Raw genomic sequence first — 22,714 nt, forward strand, 5'->3', positions numbered from 1 at the left:
GGGCTGATTCCTGCCTGCCTTTGAAAGACTTTTTTGAGACCACTAGTTTAGACATGTGCAGGGTTGACAACCCTTAGCAGTGCACCCCAGAGGACAGCTACTGACTGCTGCACACACTGGGTATGGTGTGTGGAATGAGCACAGCTCTCAGTTACCCTTTATCACATAGACTGACCGCTTCCATTTCACCCAATCCCTGGACCATTGCACACCAGCCTTAGTGCCCTACACCAGACTGAATTGCTGCATGTTCCAAAGCCAAAATTGTTGATATAAATAAAGCCAAGATTGAAAACTGGCTCACAGGGCACCTGGGTGGCTCAGTCAGTTAAGCATCTGATCCCAGGATCCTGGGATGGGGTCCCTCATAGGGGTCCCTGCTCAGCAGAGAGTCTGCTTCTCCCTCTGTTCCTCTCCCTATTTGTTTGCTCTCGCTTTCTCTCAAATAAAATCTTAAAAAAAAAAAAAAACTGGCTCACAGATGTGTTTTGTTTAAACCATGTAGTGTTTTTGAAATCAGGAGATTTACATAAAAATCTGGATTCTCTCAACAAATTCCAGTTTTTAGCAACTCCAGATCTTGCACCCACAAAAGCTCTGTAGTGTGGAGCTGAACTGAGTGGTGGCCATAGCAGAGGCTTCTGCTCTCAGGTTCTATAGTCTCCACATGGCTCACTGAGCTCAGATAAGTGCCCTGCCTGGCCTCTCTGGAATGTGAGTTTGGTGCTTCTCTGATAAGGCCTATATCACAGTGGCCCCTATGGAAGATGGGAGCTCATGTCCACCCCAGACCATGAAGGACCTCCAGAGGAGCATCAGAATCAGCCGGATGCCCCAGATACCATACCATTCCCACCTTGACCTCTCTTTCTCCTGATTTTTTTTAAAAAGATTTTATTTATTTATTCATGAGAGACACAGAGAGTGAGAGGGAGAAGCAGAGACATAGGCAGAGGGAAAAGCAGGCTCCATGCAGGAAGCCCAACGTGGGACTCAATCCTGGGACTCCAGGATCATGCCCAGAGCTGAAGGCAGGCGCTCAACCACTGAACCACCCAGGCATCCCCTTTCTCCTGATTTTTATCACCCAAGTAATACCAGAGCAAAATTAAGAATTGCTTTTAAAAATTGCTATTACACACACAAAAAAAATTGCTATTACACAAAAGAGAGAGAGAGAGAGAGAGCAAGAAAGAAAGAGAAAACCAAAAACTACCTCTCTAAAAGTGTTTGCATTTGGAATTAACCTTTACACAGGATGCTTCATGGAGAAGAAAAAAAGATCTCAATTGTGATGGGAGCATTAGAGAGAATAGAAAGGAAAAGAGGTCTTGAGTCAGTGTGCCCAGGAAAAGTCTGGAAAACCACACTCCAGAGGCTAGTAGTGCTTGCCACTGGAGAGTAGAGTTGGAGAGAGAGGAGTGTGATTTTTGCTTTATACAAGTGTATACCATTTGACTTCTTCCATGATCATTGTAGTTTTTTTCTCTTAAAATTAAGCAAAGAGGGCACCGGGGTCATTCAGTGGTAAGTGTCTGCCTTTGGCTTAGGTCATGATCCCAGGGTCTTGGGATCAAGTCCTGCATCAGGCTCCCCCAGGGAGCCTGCTTCTCCCTCTGCCTATGTCTCTGCCTCTCTCTCTTTGTGTCTGACATGAATAAACAAAGTCTTTTAAGAAAATTAAGCAGATAGAAACAGGATAGAGGTAGAATAAATGGATCTTGGTGATGGGCTGCATAGGGGAGGGGGTACACAGGGAAGAGGGCTTATGACGGATGGAGTAAGGGTGACTATCACCCCAAAGTCGGTACCATTGATGGAAAAAGAGAATTTGGCTGGAGAAGCAGGATTTTGAGGGAGTTTTCAGTTAGGGCCAGGGAAGCAGGCAGTGAGAAATGCCCTGGAGGAAATGGGAAGTGTGGTCTGCAGCTTGAGGCAGAAGCTAGAATTGAAGCTAATGCTCTAGGAACTATCCACACCGAAGGATTGATTAAAGCCACACGAGGTGAGATGAGATTCCAGAGGGTGAGTACACGGAGAGAGCAAAGCCAAGAACAGAATCCAGAACAGGTAGCTCTGGGGCAGGCAGGCAGAAGGAAGCCTCAGCCAGAGCTGGAGAAAGCTGGTCAGAGAAGGCGGAGATGGCTTACCATCACCAACATCAAAAGAGGAGAGTCTGAAAAGGCACATGTGACCAGCAGTGTAGCCATGGCCCATTGGTTAAGAAAGACCAGGAACAAGAGGAGGATTAGCAATTGATCTTCTAGAGTAGCACCTTCCTAATACTTCTGAGCACAACCCACAGTTAAGAAATCATTTTGCATCACAACTTACGGTGAATTAGATTGCTGTCCCCAACTCTTCACACTCTGTGGGTGGAATAGACATCCAATATCTTTTTTTATTTTTTTTATTTTTATTTTTATTTTATTTATTTATTTTTAAAGATTTTATTTATTTATTTATTCATGAGAGACACACAGAGAGAGGCAGAGAGAGAGAAGCAGGCTCCATGCAGGGAATCCGATGTGGGACTTGATCCCAGGACTCCAAGATCACGCCCTGGGCTGAAGGCAGGCGCTAAACCGCTGAGCCACCCAGGGATCGTGTCCAACCTTCAGTTTCCTAATCTGAGACATGGGCACAATAATATCTGGCTACAGAGTAGTTGCAGAGATTAAATGAGATAATGCATGTTGAGTGCTTATCAAAGTCATCGGTATAAAGCAGGTCTCCAATAAATATTAGCTGCTATTTCCATTCCTGAGAACTACAGTGAGGAACAGAAGGAACCCAAGCAATTTCAGAGTTAAGAATGAGTTATGGGTAGTGCCTGGGTGGCTCAGTGGGTTAAGTATCTGCCTTTGGCTCAGATCAGGTCCTGGGATCCTGGGATCAAGCTCTCCATTGGGCTCCCTGCTCAGTGGGGAGCCTGCTTCTCTCTATCCCTCTGCCCCTCCCCCCCCCACTCATGTTCTCTCTCCTTGTCAAATAAATAAAATCTTAAAAACAAAAAGAATGAGTTATGGACTACTTTCTGTTGGATGGGGCATCAGGCTGAAGTTACTGGAATAAGGCAGCTGATGACTGATAACAGCAGCTCTAACTAACAAACGGGCAAGAATCAAACCAGTTGAGTGCCCAACAATGGCATCAATGAGGCATCAAGCATCACCTCTCTGCTCCGTTCTACCCATGCTCTCTCCCTCCTAGGGCCCTAAAGGGATTCAGAGACCTGATCCGTCATTAATGCCTTCTCCAATCTTTAACATACCCCCTCTTTCCTCTTTCTACCCTCCCCACCTGAGCATGAGGATTAAGCCCACCAGCAAAGAATAAGTAGCTGGCATTCAAAGAGCAACACGGGGTCACACAGACAAGTGGTGTCTTGCATCCTTCGAGCCCATATTCTCAATTGTCCCATGAACTACAGAGAAAGACCAGAGTCTACTCGTTATTACTGTCCAAACCCCACCAGACTTCATGATGGCACACGGACGCTTCTGGTAAATGAGGGATAAAGGGAGGCCATCCACGGGCTAGGGCAGGGAATGAGCATTAGAAGCAGGTTGTAAAAAAGGCTTCTTTATTGAGAGCAGCGAGTGTTAAAAAAACAAAAAAACAAAAACAAAAACAAACGAACAACAACAACAATACAGGTGTGAGGCAGGGGTGGCCCACCCTCCCCACCTCTTCCAGGGTCCACCCCTCCCTCCCATGCCCCCCACCCCACGCTGCAAGTACATACAAAAGCCGCCCATGGTGCATACAAAAAGGGCGGATTATATAGTGTCAAAAGCTCCTGAAAACTCCTTCATCTGCCAGGCACTTAGGATGAGGAAAGGAGAGAAGGGTGGGGAGGAGACATGGGGCTGGGTCAGTGTGCACAAGTCCATGGGGTGAGGACTCACTGGCGCATTCTCTGTAGTCCTGGTGCAGACCCAAGGTGGGCCTGGTAGACCAGAACTCTACAGGAACTTGAGTATATTAAGGAGCTCCCCTCAGACCCAGCTCTTCTCCAGCTGAGCCCTCCCTGGGCCAGGTTGGCAGGTGAGTGGTAGAACTGGACCTGGTCAATAGGAGGAGACCCAGGCCAGAAACTGGGGTTACCTGAGGTACCCATACTGTCCCTGATGGGGGAAGTGGTGGCAGAGAATGCTGCCCAGCTCAAGGCTCTAGTGACTCAGTCTGGGTCTGAATCAGCCTCCCCAAAGGGCTGAGGATGAGGAAGAAGAGGAAAGCCCAGGCCCTGCCCAGACCTTAATAGTGCCTGTGGTCCCAGGGTCCCTAGGGCCAAGGAGGAGAGGGATCTTGCCCATCATGCTGTGGGTACCCCTCAAGAAGTCCTCCCTTGCCCACACCATCCTGAGGCACAGCCTGCCTGGGCTCCTTCCTCACGGCTTGTTGTCTGCGGGGTTGTCTCCCAAGGTGTTAGCGATTTCACTGAAGGAGGGCCGGTCCTTGGGACTGAGGGCCCAGCAGCGTTGCATCAGCCGGTAGAGTTTGGAAGGGCAGCCCTCAGGCTGTGGGAGTCTAGCCTTCCCAGCCTGCAAGTCTGCAGGGAAGATGGTGGATGGAGCATTAGTTGAAACATTTAACCACCTGTCCGACCCCATGGAGCCTGTAGTTCCCATAAGCAGCCATGTGAGGGCAACTGGGGGTCAGGGGTGCTGGCCAGTGGTGGGTGGGCACTGACTCAAGGACCATAAGGAAGTACCTTGCAATCAAAGGTGATGACTCCCCTGGCCCTGGCCCCAGCAATCTCTGGCTTGTCGGGGAAGGGTTCACGGGAGGGAGCCAATGCATGAGGACTGAAGTAGGGTCAACGGGCAGGCATCAGAGCGGCTGGACTGGGCACTGGGGTCAAAGACTATTTACCAACCAGTATAAAAGTATTAATCAGTATGTCAACTGGAGTAGCCATATCTGTGCACCTGCTAACACCAGCCCTGAGAGGTGAGACAGGCTAAGTGGGCCCCAAGACGCTGAGCAAATTCTCTACCTGGAGCACATCTGGAATTGTCCCTTAGAAACACCAACCGCCTACCTGCCAGCACTTCGTCATCTGCCTGCCCACTGTGGGGCATCTCTCCGTGGGTGAACACTTCCCACATCAGCACACCAAAGGCCCAAACATCTGACTTGGTGGAGAAATCCCCCTCCAGGATTGCCTCGGGGGACATCCAGCGCAGTGGCACCCAGGCCTGACGGAAGTGGTAGTACTCGCTGCAGGAGAGAAGGACACACAGGACTGGGCTGGGGCCTCCATGGCTCAGAGGCCATATGGGGAACACAGCCTGGGATCCTAACCTCATCCCAGGTCCAAGTCTCATCCCAGGCTGAACCCAACCCAAGGCACCCAGAGAAATCAGTAGCATTTATGCCGAGCACAAGGGTGCAGTAGGTGAAAATCTGGAGGCCACCACATGGGGTCTGATGGTAAAAAATTCCATTAAGAATCCAAATTTGCCTAAATGTTCATATTTTTAAAAGCTAACAATCACATATATTTTCTGTTTAAAACAAAACGTGAAAAACGAGACCACATTAAATGGAAAGAAAACTTAAAGAGCTTTACTAGCAAGCGATACACCAATTATGACTAAAGCAACAGCCAGATGAGCTGCGGTGACTCAGAGCCAGGGTGATTCGTAGGGGCATTCCCCAAGAGGCTGTACAGTGTGTGCAGGCACTCCAGAGCAATCTCTGGCTGTGGCTGCTGAGCTCGAAGTCTTTAGGCTTCAAGATGGTATTTACTGAATTCATCAGAGGGAACCATATGAATAGTTAAGTTACAGATAAATTGTTATAAAGTTTGACTAGTTATTTTTTAAAAAGGGCTTATAATGTTTTATCCCCAGAATAAAATGTATAAGCATCAGGGACCTGTGGTCCATTGGCTAGGAAGCCTACTGCTCATCTGGAGAAAGGATGGGGTGGGGGTGGGGGGTGGGGGGCTCTGTCCCCTGCCCAAGCCCTCCAGCTTTGGACCAAGCAGACACTAAGCCCTTTCTCATACACCCCCAAAGCCCATGTGGCCTCTGCCCGGCACCATACCCGACTTGTGCCCTTCTACCTGTTGTACACATCTTTGCTGAGCCCCAGAGCCGACACCTTCACCTGTCTCTGGGCGCTGACCAGGCAGTTCCGAGTGGCCAGGTCCTTGTGCACAAAGCGATTGTTGGACAGGTGCTCCATGCCCAGGGCTACCTGGGTGCACAGTGCCACCTGCAGCGAGAGAAGGCCCTTTCAGAGGTGCTGGGACTAGAGATCAAGGCGACCGTCCTCGACACAACCCTTGGTGAGGCCTTAATGCCATCAGTGCAATGCACAGGAAGCCCCAAAACAAAGACACAACAGCTTCTCTTTCCCTCTCTGTAAAATGTGGGTATTGACAGCACCTTCTCACTGGGTTGTTAGAAGAACTGAGTTGACTGATCCTTGGTTTTGGCTGAGGTCATGATCTCGGGGCCATGAGACAGAACCCCAGCTTTGGGCTCAGCTCATCAGTGGGTTTGCTTGAAATTCTCTCTCTCTCCCTCTCTCTCTCTCCCCCTCTGCCCCTCTCCACCACACTCACACACTCTCTAAAATAAGTCTTTTTGGGGATCCCTGGGTGGCTCAGTGGTTTAACACCTTCGTTCAGCTCAGGGTGTGATCCTGGAGTCCCGGGATTAAGTCCCGCATCGGGCTCCCAGCATGGAGCCTGCTTCTCCCTCTGCCTGTGTCTCTGCTTCTCTCTCTCTCTTTCTCTGTGTCTTTTATGAATAAATAAAATCTTTAAACAAATAAGTATTTTTTAAAAAGAGAGAAAAAATAACTGGGCAGTAATCATAGCTTACATGTTCCTTTTTTACTTCAAAATTATGCATTTTCTTCTCGTTATGTTTAAAACAAACAAAACAACAAAATGTGTGTATGAGTACAAGTGTATAAATATACATACACACAATTGATTGCCTCCAAGGAGAGGAGCTGGGGACTACAGAGTAGAAAAAGAGGGAAACTTAAATACTGTTTAAATTGTGAACTGCAGGAGCACCTGGGTGGCTTAGTTGGTTAAGCGTCTGCCTACGGCTCAGGTCATGGTCCCAGGGTCCTGGGATGGATCCTCACCTGGGGCTCTCTGCCCAGCAGGGAGTCTGCTTCTCCCTCTGCCACTGCCCCTTCCCCTGCATGTGTTCTCTCTCTCACTCACTTTCTCTCAAATAAATAAAATCTTTTTTTAAAATTGTGAATTGCATATGGAAAAATCTATAATGTATACATGTGTATATATATGTATGTGTGTGTGCATATATATATATATACACACACACACACTTCCACAAATAATCATAAAGCTCACACCCAGGTAACTGTCACTAAGTAAACAAATAAAAACAAAACCCAACAATGCTAGAATCCTTGAAATCACAAGCATTCCCTCCTAATCGTATATTCTCCCTCTTGAGAGGTAACCACTATCCCAACTTTTATGATAATAATTTCTTGGCAAGGGACGCCTGGGTAGCTCAGCGGTTGGGCACCTGCCTTCAGCGCAAGTCGTGATCCCGGGATCCAGGATCAAGTCCCGCATATTGGCATCCCCAATTCATTTATCCTAATGCCAATGAATTTTTTTTTCTAGTTTTTCTTTTTTTTTAAGATTTTTTTTTTAAATTTATTCATGAGAATACACAGAGAGGAGAGAGAGAGAGAGGCAGAGACACAGGCAGAGGGAGAAGCAGGCTCCATGCAGGGAGCCCGACACGGGACTCGATCCCGGGTCTCCAGGATCATGCCCTGAGCTGTAAGCGGCGCTAAACTGCTGAACCACCGGGGCTGCCCGCCATTCTAGGAAATAGTATGGAGTTTCCTCAAAAACCTAAAATTGGGGCACCTGGATGGCTCAGTTAGTTGAGCATCTGCCTTCAGCTCAGGTCATGATCCTGGGGTCCTGGTATTGAGCTCCATGTTGGGCTCCCTGATCAGTGGAGACCCTGCTTCTCCTGCTCCCTCTGCCCCCATGCTCTGTCTCAAATGGATGGATAAAATCTTTAAAAATAAATTAAAAAAAAAAAACTAAACCAAAAATAGGGACACCTGGCTGGCTCAGTTGGTAGAGTGTGAGACTCTTGATCCCAGGCTCCTGAGTTTGGGTCTCACCTTGGATGCAGGAATTACTTAACTAGATTTTTAAAAACTTAAAACAATTTTTTAAATTAAAAATTTTAAAAGTCATACATAAATGGTTTGGGAAGAAACAAACTGAATACAGAACATGTTTAAAAGTTACATAAAACTATACTTTGCTAACATGAGCAAAAACAAAATGAAACATGGTCTCAACCTGTATTGTCCAAAACAGTAGCCTCTCACCCTGTGTGACTACTTGAGTGAGTTAAAACTTTTAATATTTTATTTATTTATTTGAGAGGGAATGAGTGAGAAAGAGTGAGCACATGAGCAGGGGCAGAGGGAGAGGGAGAAGCAGACTCCTCTGCTGGGGCAGAGAGCCCAAAGCAGGGCTAGATCCTAGGACCCTAGGATCATGACCTGAGCTGAAGGCTGACACTTAACTGACTGAGCCACCCAGTGAATTAAAACTTAATTAAAAATTTGGTGCCTCAGTAGCTCTGGTCACATTCTAAATGCTCAGTAGCCGCATGAGGCTAGTGACTGCCACAATGAACAGCAGTAGATGTGAAATATTTCCATCATTGCTGGGAGTTCCTTAGCGCTGATCTGAGCCACCATCAAACTGGACCTATCTACGTATCCGATATATTGGCTGACACTGCATCTATAGCAGTGCTGAAAAAGGACGCCACCAAAAGTTAGGAAAGAATCTCATCTTCTTGGTGTATTTTCCTGATCCAAAGTGAAGACAAAAAATCTTCAGACAGCTTCCAACCAAACACATAGAACCAGTGGTGAGGATTAAAGAAGAGGTCAGGCGAGCAGGTGCACCAGGATGAATGACAACCCCCTGGGTCAGAGTCCCCTCCATGGTATCTCCATGGAAAAATAGAATCCACCATACACCCAAAATTGCCCCCATACTGCCATCCTCAGAATACTCCATGTGCCACTGGTGGTAAAAGGGTCGGATGACCGCTGAAGTGGTCCTATCATTAACAGATGGACTCCACTCCAAACTTCAGAACTGCAGGGCATTGTCCAGCCTTGCAGGTCATCTGTAAGGGACAAAGGCTTTTGTGATGCGACCTCGTAAGACTTCCCAGTCCCCTCAGCCTGCTCTCTGTTCTGGCTTATTAGTGTAACAGTCTGCCACTAGTCAAGGGAAACAGAAGAGAGTGGACTTGGCATGGTGACTAACTTGCTATCTTTCCAGCGGGGTGGTGCTTCTAGAAATACTGGCTAAGTGAGGATAGTAAAAGGGAATTCTGTTAGATACCAGCCAATTAAGTGTTTCCTTACCACTGGGCAAGGTGCCATCAGATGGCCACAGGATTCATTTTCAAATGCCGTTATGAAAGCCTGCTCTTTGGGAAAGACCAGGCCCACCCCTTCCTTTCCAACATGACCGTCTCAGGGCTTGCCCAGGTTCTGGCTAACCCCTTGTGACACTGTGGTGCTGTTTTCATGCTACGGCATCTAACTACATACTCTGCTGTCCTCAAGGTGTGTTGAGCTGACCCTCTGCTCCTTGCCCCGTCCTTAGCTTGCAGAGACCCACAGAGAAATCACAGGTTACAGCTGCCTGACTTCAAAATCCCCATCATCTCATCAGATGCTTGAACAGGCATTATCTATAATTATGCCAATACCCAGGACCTGTTTCTGATTTCCATCACCATCCTCTGTAGTCCTGAAATTCTCCTGAGGGTTCCGGCAGCCACACCAACTAGGCACTCTCATTTCAATTTGACCTGACCAGGGAGCACCCTGCCTACCATGCCACCTCCCCTTAAAAACTTAACTCTTCCTCCTTCCATTCCCCTAGAGCCCTAGGAATATAAAGTGGCATAACAGCTCACTAGATTATTAGTACAAGGAAACATCTACAAGTTTTAGTATATCTTCCCTGTGAATTTTCATGGAATCCTCAAAAAGCAGTGTTTTTCAAACTACTGATCAAGACCCACATGGGTCTCAAAATCAATTTAGTGGGTTAAATAGGATCGAAAATATCAACTGCATCAAATAGTGTTTTGAAGTATAACTTGAGTTCTGTGTGTGTGTGTTTGTGTGTGTGCGCGCGCATGTTGCGGCATGCGGCATCATGTTGCGGCATGATGTAAAACGCATTTCTTATAGGGGATCCTGACAACAAACATTTCAAAGCTACTATCCTATATACCAGGACTCCTTGAACCTTAATGAGCTTAAGAATCAGCTGGAGAGGGGCACCTGGGTGGCTCAATCTGTTGGGCGGCTGCCTTTGGCTTGAGTCATGATCCCGGGATCCTGAGATCAAGCCCCACATCCGGCTCCCTGCTCAGTGGAGTTTGCTTCTCCCACTCCCTCTGTCTCTGTATGCGTACATGCATGTGCTCTCTCTCTCAGGCTCTCTCTCTCAAATCAATCTTTTTTTTTAAATAAGGATGGCGGTGGAGGTTATGCCACACACAACCTTCCTTTTTTTATTTTTAAGATTTTATTTATTCACGAGAGACACACAGAGAGAGAGGCAGAGACACAGGCAGAGGGAGAAGTAGGCTCCATGCAAGGAGCCCGACACGGGACTCGATCCCAGGTCTCCAGGATCACACCCTGGGCTGCAGGCGGCGCTAAACCGCAGCGCCACCAGGGCCGCCCTCAATCAATCAATCTTAAAAAAAAAAAAAAATCAGCTGGAGAGCTTATCTGAAAATCGCAGGTCCTCAGACCCCATCCTTAGATATTCCTAGACCCTCAGTCTAGAAACCTGCGTTTTTTATTTTACGCAAACCTCCCTTCCCATTTGATGTAGAATATTGTCCTATGAGTGTGTAGAACACAACTTATTAAAGCTCCCTCATCAGATTTAAGCTGCAAGGGGGAGAAAATGGGAGACAGATCCTTAGCACAGGTGGTAATAACTTTTAGCTAATGAGAGTCCTTCAGGTCATGTGACAGAGGTAACTAATGGACTTCTTCCTGTCTGTCTATGTCCCTGTCGCAAAGAAACCTACCTGACTCCCCTCTTTCCTGCAGCCATCCCCTTCCTGCCATTCAACTACTTCCTCTCCTTGAGAAGTGAACTCAGATTGCTCTTTTGACCAGGAAACCTTCTTTGTTAACCACACTGTCCACCTAAAGGATGTGAAAGTCTTTAATATCTCTTGATTTGTATTTCTCACTTTCCGTGTCATACCTGAAGTCTATAAGGCACATGCCATAATAATTTTCCTAAGCTCCCCTACTAGATCTTAAATGCCCCAAGGATGCCTGACAGTTTCCACTTTGCAACCCCAAGGGCCCTTATGGCCATGACTGGCTCAGTAACGATTCACTGGCTCCTTGCATGTCCTGAATTGTGAAGTTTGGGGCCCTGACATCCTATTTAGGCAGAGTAGCACCTCCTGTCCTGTGGCTTTTCATCTACAGCTACTGCAGACAGCTGCTGAGGCTTCATGACGATGGAGGCAAGGGCTTGGTGTCAGGAGGCCAGCCACAGGCAATGTGGGGCCAGATGACTTGTCCTATGTGGGCCTCAGTAAATTCATCTGTAATTACGAAGAAGTCAGCCTGAGGGGCTCAGACTGACTTCCCCAGAGAGAGTAGGGGTGACCAGGGTGCCACTTGCCTGACTAATCAACCAGCCATGTCCTTCTGCCCTGCCTCCAGAACCTGTGACCTGGGTCAGCCTACAAGGCAAGGAAAGGTCACCTGCTAGGGAGGGCTCTAGGAGTCACTGCCTACCTCTGAACTGTGACTTTTGCTATCAGCTTGATAGCAGAATACCCAGTCTCAGGGAAGGAGGCAGATGCATTTCAGAGGGGAGGGAAGGAGGCTGTGGGCAAGAAGAGCTGGGCCACAGAAGGTATCGTCTGAGATGGGCAGAGGGTAGTAGGCAAGCTTTCCCTTCCTCACAGTTTCAAGCCAGGTTTGCTCCACCATGGGGCCCCAGCCAGGGATCTGTGCCCAGAAGGTGGGAGGAGAACCGGAAGGAAAGGCTGGGCAGCTGTAGCCCAAGTGAAAGTGAGAGTGTGAAAACCACAGTGGGTGAAACATGGCAGCCCTTTCACGGAAGAGACTTCCACACTTGGGTGACAAAACACTGTCGGGACCACACCCTGCCCTGCCCAATCCTAGACACTTGGGCTGCTCACAGCTCCTCCAAGTGCTCACTCCAGGGGGCAGACATACCGCTGCAAGCAGCAAGGGCAGAGAGTGCTGCTTTGAAATGAAGGCACCTTGGCAACAGAAAGGCATCTGGGGGCTACATGACTAGGACAAGTCACTTAACCTCTCTAAACCTCCGTCTACCTATGAAATGGGGTAATTATATCTGTTTTGGAGGACCACTGTGATCGCTGAGATAACACAGGTAAAGTCCTGCCTGGTCCACAGAGAGGATTCCATCAGTGGCATCTCTGTCATGATGGCTACCCTTGATCCTGGCCCACCCTTGAGGACCTCTCCCACCCCGTCCTCACCTTCTGCTTCGTGCTGAGGGGCTGTGACTTCAATTTTTCATCCTTGCTCTGGGAAATCCTCAGGAACTGTTTAAGGTCTCCCTAAGGGAAAAGTGAGGCATCTCTGTCAGGTCAGAGCCCAACTATTACCTCCAAAGCATCACACCAAGCAGGGGCTCAGAGTGGCCGCCCTGGGCAGGGGAGGAGCCCTGGACGTGCACCCCTACACCCGCCAGCCCCCCTCCCTTGGGGGAAGTCCAGTGGGAATTTAAAAAATATAGAGGAGATGGCTCCTAGAAGTTCTCTGTTGGAAAGACAGGAGGACTGGCATTCCTATTCTCACAGGGGGCCCCCTGGACAGGTGGGTGGCAAAGCCCCTGCCCTCAGGGAACCAAGAGGAAAACACAGTTCCCAACTGTCACCAGACCCCTGAGAGGAAACCCCTGTCCTCTGGGGGGTTTATCGTCTAATGAACAAAAAAGTGGGAACAGCAGTAGTAGAAACATACATCGAGTACTCATAAACCCTTGCTCCTTCCCCTTCCTGCCAAGCTTGGGATGTGACAAGCAGCAGCGTAAGGACCAAGCAGGTAAGGCCTAGCTGGGTTGGGGAATGCAGAGTGAGGGGCAGCTCAGGGCATGACAGCTGGGGTAGAAAGAGAAGTGTTAGCTGGAGAGTGGGCTAACACTGTGTCCCCGATGGTACAGGATGCAGGAAGGAAAGCTGGGTCTGCTAAGTTTATTATCAAGGGGTGATGAGTCCTGCAAAGAAGGAAAAATGACAAACCAGTGAAAACCTGGGTCAAGGAAGGCGACCTAGAACACATCCGTGTGGGTGTGTAGCATGAGAAGCTGGGATGAACTGGGAACCAACCCCCCAGACATGGGGCTGGCAGACAGGAAGGAGGGAGCACCAGTCAAGAAAAGGCAGGTGTCAGAGAGACAGCAGGGAAAGGAGGCTGAGCGTCTCCAGGGGCAAGAGCAGACAGGCTGAGACCACATGAGCTAAGGCTCCCATGCTGCGTCCCCACCCCAGCCGGAAACTCCCAGGTGCCCCCAGCATACCAGGTCCACATACTCCAGCACCATGTAGTGGGGCTCAGCCTCCCGGCACAGCCCCAGGAGCCGCACCACATTGGCGTGGTTCAGCTTCCCGAACATCTCGAACTCCCTCCGGAAGTCCAGCTGCTGCTGCTCATCTCGGCTCTGCAGGCTCTTCACAAGCACCAGGGTCTCTGCCACCCCTTCCTCCAAGCCCTGTGCCTTTGCCAGGAACACCTCCCCAAACTCACTCTTCCCTGTGGGTACAGGTTTGGAGTCAGCCAGCTGCCCTCACCCCAGCAGAGAAGTTCCTGACTGGGGAGGGTGCCCTGCCTCTCCTTGCCACACAGAAGGGAATCTTCGCTGCATCCCACTCAGTTGGACTGGGCACTGAGCAAACCACACCGCACCCCACCCTGTGCTTCATGGTCTCCAAAAGTAAATCGAAGGGGCAGAATTGATGATATCCAGCATTTTCCAAAGGATGGCTTGTATGAGAATTCTAGGTAGCTCTTGATAAACATGTTAATAGTTCCACTTCTAACGTATACTCAGAAAAAGCTTAACTACCACAGATCCATTATTTCTCACATTTTTTTCCCCCTAGAACAATACTAACTTTCATCAGTTTTGTTTTGTTTTCATTTTATTTTTATTTTTATTTTTTTTGTTTTGTTTTTAAAGGCAGTTGGTCAGGGCAGCCTGGGTGGCTCAGCGGTTTAGGGCCGCCTTTAGCCCAGGGCGTGATCCTGGAGACCCGGGATTGAGTCCCACGTCAGGTTCCCTGCATGGAGCCTGCTCCTCCCTCTGCCTTTCCCTCCTCTCCCTCTCTCTCCTCTCTGCCTCTCTCTCTGTGTCTGTCATGAATAAATAAAATCTTTAAAAAATAAATAAATAAAATAAAGGCAGTTGGTCTAAAGGAAACCCCAAGGGAGGCGGGGAGATGGGATAACTGGGTGACAAGACATTAAGGAGGGCACATGATGATATGAGCACTAGGAGTTATACTACATGTTGGCAAATTAAATTTAAGTAAAATTTTTTAAAAATTTCTTAAAAGATAAAGGAAACTCCAATTAATAATACACAGCAAAGATGAGAGCCATGGAGGTGAGGCATGTTCAGGCACTAGACATCTCTCCTCTCTGCTTCTCACCCCTAGCTCCCATGGTCTAGGTTTTGGAGCCTTCAGAGCCACCAGCCCGAACCCAGCCTCAAGACAGGTCTGTCATTAAGCTGTGACAATTGTGCCTAAGGCAGCATACCCAAGGTGGTGATGGGCTGCAGGCTCGTCCTTGGGAAGTGCATCTTATCAGTTGTGCTGTGGCGTTTGTTGGTGGCTGCAGGGCCAGAGCCTAAGCTGGTCAAGGCCACTTCCTCTTGGATCTCTGCTGAAGGCTGCCCATTCTGCAAAGGCCCACCTGGAAAGAAAGGGTATGGTAGGGGAGTTATCGAGATGAAACTGGACACTTTGGCCACCATGGGGACCTCACTTCTCTGTCCCAAGCCCCTGCTTCTGTCAAATGGATCCAATCGTGGTGCTCCACACAGAAAGGCCAGTCCTAAATGCCCCAAAGGGGGTACAAGTGTCCCGCAGAGCACAGCCACTGATTAATGAGGCTGATTACAACCTCTGAAATGGACCCAAGTGCAGAAGTCTCATCTGAGCCACTGGGTTCTGGACACTACGTCAACCTAAGCGTTTCTGCTTTCATGGGGCCTCCTCTGTGCAAAGCCCTAAGCGGGTACAAAGGGGGAATCACAACAAGGGAGACCCAAGCCCTGTTCCTGAATGCCTAAACTGATAGGGGAAACCCAGCAATGCCTCTGAGGGGAAGGATAAAAGAGAAACAGAGTGCCCTTAGGGGAACTAAAAAATTAATGGAGTGGAAGGGACAAGATGTGCCACAGAAACGTGAACACACATACTAACTGTATCTGTAGTTTAGCAGTACAGGGAGAAGCAGGCAGAGCAACACACGGCGAGCCCAGAGGCTCCAATAAGGAATTCTTGAGCCTGGTTGCTCCGACCCAAGGCCTGGAAATGGGCCAGCGAGGGATGGAGCACCTCTGCCAGAGGCCAGGCTCCCCAGCGCCACGGCTCCCTCTGTGGCCGCCGGAGGGCGCTTAGTGCCCACACACCTGCAACCTGCACACCACCACCTGCAACCTGCAACCTCCACACCACTGCCCTCACCATTGAGACATTCCATCTCTGGCTCCTCGCCTTCAGGCTGCTTCTGAAGGCGCTTGGCCTTGCAACGCTTCTTGCAGTAGAACATAAGGCCCAGCACAGCAATGATGTAGGCCACAGCAGCACCCACGGACAGCCCGATGGTCTGGATCATCTTGTAGGGAGGAGGGCTGCCCGGGCCTTCTGACTCCTCCAGTACCGGCTTGTCTGAGAGACACACAGAAGGGTCTGGGCAGGGGCCAGTGAAGTAAACGCAGCCCTACTTGTCTACCGGCCCCTCTCCACTCTACGCAAGATCACCTCCCAAACACTTGATGGCCTGACCAAGCCAGAGAACCAGGGAGGGTCACCACTGTCACTGGCTTTAACAAGGGGTAGGTCCTTAGGCCCCACCAAGGTCCCTGGGCCCCACCACAGAGAGTTCCAAAGGTCATGAGGCCAGTGATTCCCAAGCTGGTGTGCATCTGAACATAAGGCTAGGGATACACATAAAAAACATGCCTGTCATGATGCTAACACAATCCCACACTATCTTAGCAAGCTTCCTAAGTGACTCGATATCTTGGACCAGGCCCTAAAGAGCAGTGGGAATTTGATTTAGGATCCCAGACCCTGCCTGACATAGAGCAAATTGTTCAAGAAACGTGTTTGTAGGCAGCTCTTTCTGCCCACAGGTCCTGTTCCTGTGCTCTAATAAAAACCACCTTTTTTGCACACACACCCCCTCCAAAAAAGAAAAGAAACATGTTTGTGGAAAGGATCTTCTAGTCTAGGGGCTTTCAATGGCCTAGGGTCCAATGGTGAAAGAGGAGCAAGGAATCATTAGGGAAGAGGGAAAGAGACCACGCAGGATCCCCCGACTCTCACCAACACCTAATGCTTCAACCAAGGGGCCTTAACCCTTCATTATTATCCATTTAATGTTCCACAGAATATTCTGTCTAGAAAAACAGTTCTGCTGCTAAACCACAAAAGTTTGAGAACCTCTCACTGAAACCACATCTTACATCTCTTCTACAGATGCAGAAACAAGCCCCTGGAGAGGAAGTGACGCCTCCAAGGGCATAGAGCTGGTGACCCAGAGAGGCTCTCCCTGAACCCCGAGTCCCTGACTCTTGGCAGAGACTTTTACCCAATGCATCATCCTTTCTGGGCTTCCAGGGCAAAGGAACCCTTCTGTGCTGCACCCTTTGCAAGCTCTTCTCCCTGCCCACCCAGAGATACGTGTGGCTGCTGCAGGAGACCTGGGAAGAAGCATTTTAGGACAAAAGCACCACCCCCACACACACACTGGCTGTGGAATGCTAAATCAGCAACAGCCCAGCTCTAAGCAAGGAACCTAACACTATGCCATAGCATAGTGTGGAAGGCACACAGCTAATCCTGCCACCACCACCCTCCCCAAAAAATGATTTAAGGGTCTTCTGTATACAGGGAGCCAATGAAAACAAGGATGTGAATGAAGTCTGGCCCCAGAACTTCCTGTGCAGGACACCTCTTCCCAGCACATACCCACAACATAGAGGGGGGCCTCCGTGTGCTTGATGTTACAGCTATTGCCTGCGATGCAGGTGTAGCGGCCTGAGTCCTCAGGGGCCACATCGTGGATCACCAGGGAGCCATTCTGGAAGATGTGCATCCTGCCGGAAGGAGAGAAGCCACAATGCTGCCCACCTCACCAGCTCCTGGGAAGACCGGCCACAGGAGAGTAGGTAGGGAAGAAGATGGCTCTACCTAGGTCCCAGCTTGGTAGGGTCCAGGATGCGGTCTTTGCCCTTCCACTGAATGAGTGGCTTGGGGTCTCCTTGGGCTTCACATCGTAGCAGGGCTGTGTGGCCCTGGTACACGGTCGTGCGCTCTGGCTCCACCTTGAAGGTGATGAAAACTGGATGGGAAAAGCCCAACAAAAGGCAGGGAACCATGAGCTGTGGGGCTGGCAGGGTGTGGAGTGCCCCACGGTGCCTGCCAGCTCCAGCCCCAGGGCCCTGCCACAGTCGCACCTGCCACAGTAAGCTGGACGTGGGCACGGATCTGGCCCTGTAGCCCGTTGGAGGCGATGCAAGTGTAGTTGCCTGCATCATCACGGGTCACCCTAGAGAAGTGCAAGGTCCCGGCGTTGTCGGTCACCCACTCTGGGAGGCTGCTCCCATCTGTGGGAGCAAAAAAGGGAAATGACAAGCTTCACCAGAGTCACATAGGTGGCTGGCAGTGCACTCAGTCTCTCACCTATACTCAAAAACACATTGCTGCTCCTAACCACCCACAAAGTCCAAACTCCTGAACCAGGCACTGGGACTTCTGATTGAGCCTCGATTTTGCCTTATTTTCATCCTCACCGCCTCTCACTTCTCACTCCTAGAATTGCTTCTCTGGGCTTTGCCATCCAGGCTTCAGATCCGTCTGGAGCCCTATCTCCTACAGAAAGCTTCCCCGAGCACCTGAGTGGAGAGAGCCTGCTTCCTCCCTGAAAACCTGCAGTCCTACTCCCTCCATCTCACTACTCAAGGAAATGTAAATACTGGCCCAGCCCCTTAACAGACAACTTGGCAATCTACAGCAAGGGTTACAAAAATGTGCATACCCTTTTATACATAATTATTCCATTTCTGAGAACCTCTCCCAAAGGAAATAAACCCAAATCCAGAAAAAGCTTTGGCTTAAAGATGTTTATTGCAGCAATAAAAAGAGAGGGTGAGAAAGGCAGAAAGGGAGAGAGGAAGGATGGTTAACAACCCAGATCTCCAACATTTAGGGAATATTTAAGTAAATTACAGTGAATCCAATCATCAGAATATTACTACAATCATCAAAACCAAGGTTTATATATAAAAACGTGCAAATGCTTGATAATGTTAAGTAAAAAAGGATATAAAATTACATAATTAACTATCTTTTTTTTCTACAGTAAGCATGGCTTACTCATGTAAGTTTAATAAGTGAAAATTATATGTTCAATAAAATTGCTATGTGCAAACAGAATGGATATACATAGAAAAAGAAGGGCACACACCCAAAGATGATGGATAGTGGGATTATGCATTTCTCCTCCCAAATTTATTTTAAGATTTTTTTTTTTTTTTTTTTTTAGGGGATGCCTGGGTGGCTCAGTGGTTGAGCATCTGCCTTTGGCTCAGGGTGTGATCCCGGGGTCCTGGGATCAAGTCCCGCACTGGGCTTCCCAGGGAGAGCCTATCTCTCCCTCTGCCTAGGTCTCTGCCCCTCTCTCTCTGTCTCCCAAGAATAAATAAATAAAATCTTTAAAATATATATATATTTAAGAGAGAGAGCATGCATGCAAGTGGGGGGCGAGGGGGAGAGGGAGACAGAGAGAATCCCAAGCAGGCCCCATATCCACTACAAAGCCTGATCTCACAACCCTGAAATCACAATATGAGTCGCAACCAAGAGTCAGCCACCCAAAACAACTGAGCCACCCAGGTGTCCCTAAAGATTTTACTTTTAGGTAAACTCTACCCCTGACATGGGACTTGAATTCACAACTCGAGATCGAGAGTGGTACACTCTCTGAGCCCACCAGACACTCCCTCACACAAATTTTCTAAAAGCACCTGTGTTATCTTTATGTCCCAAAGGATGACTGTTTTGAAGAAAGAAAGACAACTTCACAGGACTGTCTGGACCAAGTCAATCACTTGCTGCCTCAACCATCTCACATGATGTCTAATGCCTCCTGACGTGACCTTCTTCATGGCTGGCTCCTCTCTTTGTAACTGACTATAAATCAGCCCCACATTTCTTGTCTTTCCCACAGCCCCTAGCACAGTGCTGGGCCCTCAGGTGGTCCTCAGACATACACATATCTGACTAGTGGACTGTCCCACCCACCCGCACTCCATGCCCATCTGGTACCCACCTGCCCGAATCCACTTAATAGTGGGCTTTTCTCGACCTGTGGCGGAGCAGGGCACCGTGGCCTCCTTGTCAAACTCCATGCATTGCTGCGGCCGGGGCGGTGGTGTGAACTTGAGCTTTTCTGTTTCATAGAGGGAGGGTGGGTGAATGGGAAGAGGAGGAACTGAGGCAGCTTGATAGGCTAAGGAAGGCCTAAAGATCTGGGCCCCCATTGCTCCCTCCCTTTTGCTCTCCTGCCCGCTGGGCTGGGTGCTCTCTCCATGCATGGGCACTCACCCAGCACTTGGACACGGGCCTGGGCCTCAATGCTGCCAGCTGGGGTGCTGCTCACACAGCGGTACCACGTGCCATCATACACCTCCACACTGTTGATGCGCAAGGTCCCATTCTTGGAAACTTCAAACCGCGAGTCCTGTGGCACACATTATGTGACTGTGGCGGGTCTCAGCCCAAAGCCCCACATGCGTCTTCAGGGGAGCTTCGGGGGAAGGAGCGCTAGAGAGGTGATCACAGAGGAGAGCCCTGGAAGGGAAACCTGCCCCCTTCCGTCTAGAGCAACCCTCATTCTCACCTCTGAGATGAGCATCTGGTTTCTGTACCAGATGACTGTGGGTTTTGGTGTGGCCTGGGTTAGGCAATGCAAATAACCTGGCTTGCCCTCCTCCAGCTGGCTGTCTTGGGGCTTCTTCAGCCATGTGGGCACAGCTAGAGGAGCAGGGAGGGAACAGAAGACCAATGAACATGTGTGCAAAACCAAAGGATCCAATCCTTCAAAATCCTGCACTCAACCCTGAGTTCGGGAAGCTCTTGTCTGCTCCATGGAAAGTACAATAGTTACCCCTTAGTGAGGGCCTATGGGCAGCACCTTTTGAACATGATCTTGGTTAATGGTCACAATAATCCCCATACATATGTATTCCTATATCCATTTCACAGCTGAGAAGACAGAGGTTTAAAGAAGTAATGGTAATAGGCTAACACCTGATAAATAGGATTCAAATCCCTGGTCCATATGACTCCTTGATCTTTTTATTATGCTGAAATGCTCCAAGGCTCAGTCCTCAGATCCCTGTTCTGATTTAGCCATACTTATTCCCTGAATGATCTCAACCAGTCCGTGGCCTTTGATGCCATATAAGTGAATGATTCCCAACCTGTATCTTGACCCCTGACCTTCCCCCACCAAGAGCTTCAAACTTGCAAACCCAATTGCCTGCCAGCATCTCCAACTAAATATCCAACAGGCATCTTGAGCTTTATATGTACAAAAAAGAACAAGTGAGCTCCCCTGGAACCTGCTCATCCCAGTTCTTCCTATCTCAGTAAACATTGCCACTATGCAGCCAACAGCAGAGGCCAAAACCTGACCTTGACTTCCCTCTCTACAGCCCCCTCCCATCACATCCATTCTACACAAATCCTATCTACTTTAGCTCCCAAAAAATCCTGAATTTGACCACCTCTCTCACTTCCACTGCTACCACTTCTGTTCTAAGCCCTTCAACACCTCCCCTGGATGATTACAATCATCTACTAACTGGGCTCCCTGTCTCAACTCTGCCCCTAACACTCTGGTCTTCTCAGAACAGCTAAGAGCGATCTTTTGAGAATGTCACTCTCCAACTCAAAACCCAAAAAAAGACTTCCTTTCTGACTTGGTGTGGCAGATTGCTTGCAAAGATGGTTGTAAACGATTCTCTCATCCCTTGTTTCTTTGCATTGTGCTGTTGCCACTTTCCCCATCAAGAGACAGTCTATTTCTCTACTGCCTAGAGTCTGGGTGGCCGGTGACTGGCCTGGTCCAACACAGAACACAGTGGAAGTAACACTGTACGACTGCTGAGCTGATGCCTTAAGAAGGCTTGCAGCATCCACTGCTGCACTTGTGTGTTAAGAGGTCCAAGCTGGCATACTGGGGCAGCCGTGGGAGAGACACCTGAGAGACCCCAGTAGATACATCCTCAGTCAACTTTGAGACATGCAAATGAGGACACCAGGGAATAGCTAGCCAACGACCAGCTGACCAACCAGCTGATTGCAAGTACATTTGATCTTCTGACCACCTTAGAGGGTAGATGGTAGGTTATTAGCTCCACATTATGAATGAGGAGACTGAACCCTGGCATAGCAGGTTGCTTGCTACACTCTGTCACTCCATGCACTGGGGAAAGAGTGGAAACTGGGTCTCTAGAATCCCTGTCTCTTGCTCTTGCTCTGCAGCCAGAGGACTGTTTTTCTGTGTGGGTTGTTACCCCAACTTCTGTGCCTGGCTTTTCATGGTCTACCTCAGCATCACCTCCCAGCAGCTGACTGGGTCCCAAGCATGCAGAACCCAGAGCTGAGAGGACCTCAGGGCCTCCCTGAGCACAGGGAAGCCTCTGCACATCACACTCCAGAGACCAAGAGGAGAGGACCTCAGGGCTTCCCTGAGCACAGGGAAGCCTCTGCACATCACACTCCAGAGACCAAGGCCTCATCATGGGACCTGGGCTCCCATCCACCTCGCCTTGTCCCTTAGGGCAAAGGTGCTCACTGGCCACAGTGATATTGACATCTTGTCGCCGCTGACCAGCCAGGTTGGCTGCATGGCAGGTGTAGACACCAGCATCACTCTCGGCGGTACCAGCAAACACCAGTTCATGGCCCTCTTGGAAGACTCTGCCATGGGTGGGTAGCCGGGCTCCTGCATGCTCCCACCATACACTGGGCTCTGGCAGACCCTGGGGGGGCAAGCAGGCCACACGCTCCTCACTGCCAGCTGTGAACACCCGTGGCTCAAAGGGTAGCATGTCTTCAATCTCTGCAGGGAGGGGAGCAGGAAGCAAACAACCCGATTACTGTGGATCTCAAGGTTCCTCATGCTCTCCCATAGCAAGCTTTGGCCCTTTCTAGCACAAACCCCTAAAAAACTGCATCTCTTTCTGCTCCCAGCATCCTCTTCCTCTCTGCCCACCAAGCTGCTTCCTGAGTGAAATCAGGAACCTAAGACTCTGTGTGCCAACAATGTTGAAGGCAGCCCCTGCTTCAGCGCCCCAGACCCA

At 49.4% G+C, this 22,714-nt stretch overlaps 1 protein-coding gene across 1 annotated transcript in view; it reads right to left on the reverse strand.

The window, feature by feature from the left end:
• Positions 1–3,569: 3,569 nt before the first annotated feature.
• PTK7 (protein tyrosine kinase 7 (inactive)) overlaps positions 3,570–22,714 on the reverse strand; it is a 62,656-nt gene continuing 43,511 nt past the window's right edge. Inside the window, exons 7-20 of the mRNA XM_041772643.1 lie at positions 22,207–22,473; positions 20,245–20,378; positions 19,950–20,085; positions 19,675–19,794; positions 17,801–17,950; positions 17,535–17,685; positions 17,313–17,440; positions 15,804–16,007; positions 14,872–15,027; positions 13,631–13,863; positions 12,588–12,668; positions 6,077–6,228; positions 5,048–5,226; positions 3,570–4,555 (exon numbers count right to left, since the gene is read on the reverse strand). Of these exons, the coding sequence (XP_041628577.1) occupies positions 4,395–4,555; positions 5,048–5,226; positions 6,077–6,228; positions 12,588–12,668; positions 13,631–13,863; positions 14,872–15,027; positions 15,804–16,007; positions 17,313–17,440; positions 17,535–17,685; positions 17,801–17,950; positions 19,675–19,794; positions 19,950–20,085; positions 20,245–20,378; positions 22,207–22,473 (2,252 nt within the window). The 3' untranslated portion in view covers positions 3,570–4,394. The remainder of the gene's footprint in view (positions 4,556–5,047; positions 5,227–6,076; positions 6,229–12,587; positions 12,669–13,630; positions 13,864–14,871; positions 15,028–15,803; positions 16,008–17,312; positions 17,441–17,534; positions 17,686–17,800; positions 17,951–19,674; positions 19,795–19,949; positions 20,086–20,244; positions 20,379–22,206; positions 22,474–22,714) is intronic.

The sequence above is a fragment of the Vulpes lagopus genome, chromosome 1 (genome assembly GCF_018345385.1).
Source record: "Vulpes lagopus strain Blue_001 chromosome 1, ASM1834538v1, whole genome shotgun sequence".
Lineage (NCBI taxonomy): Eukaryota > Metazoa > Chordata > Mammalia > Carnivora > Canidae > Vulpes > Vulpes lagopus.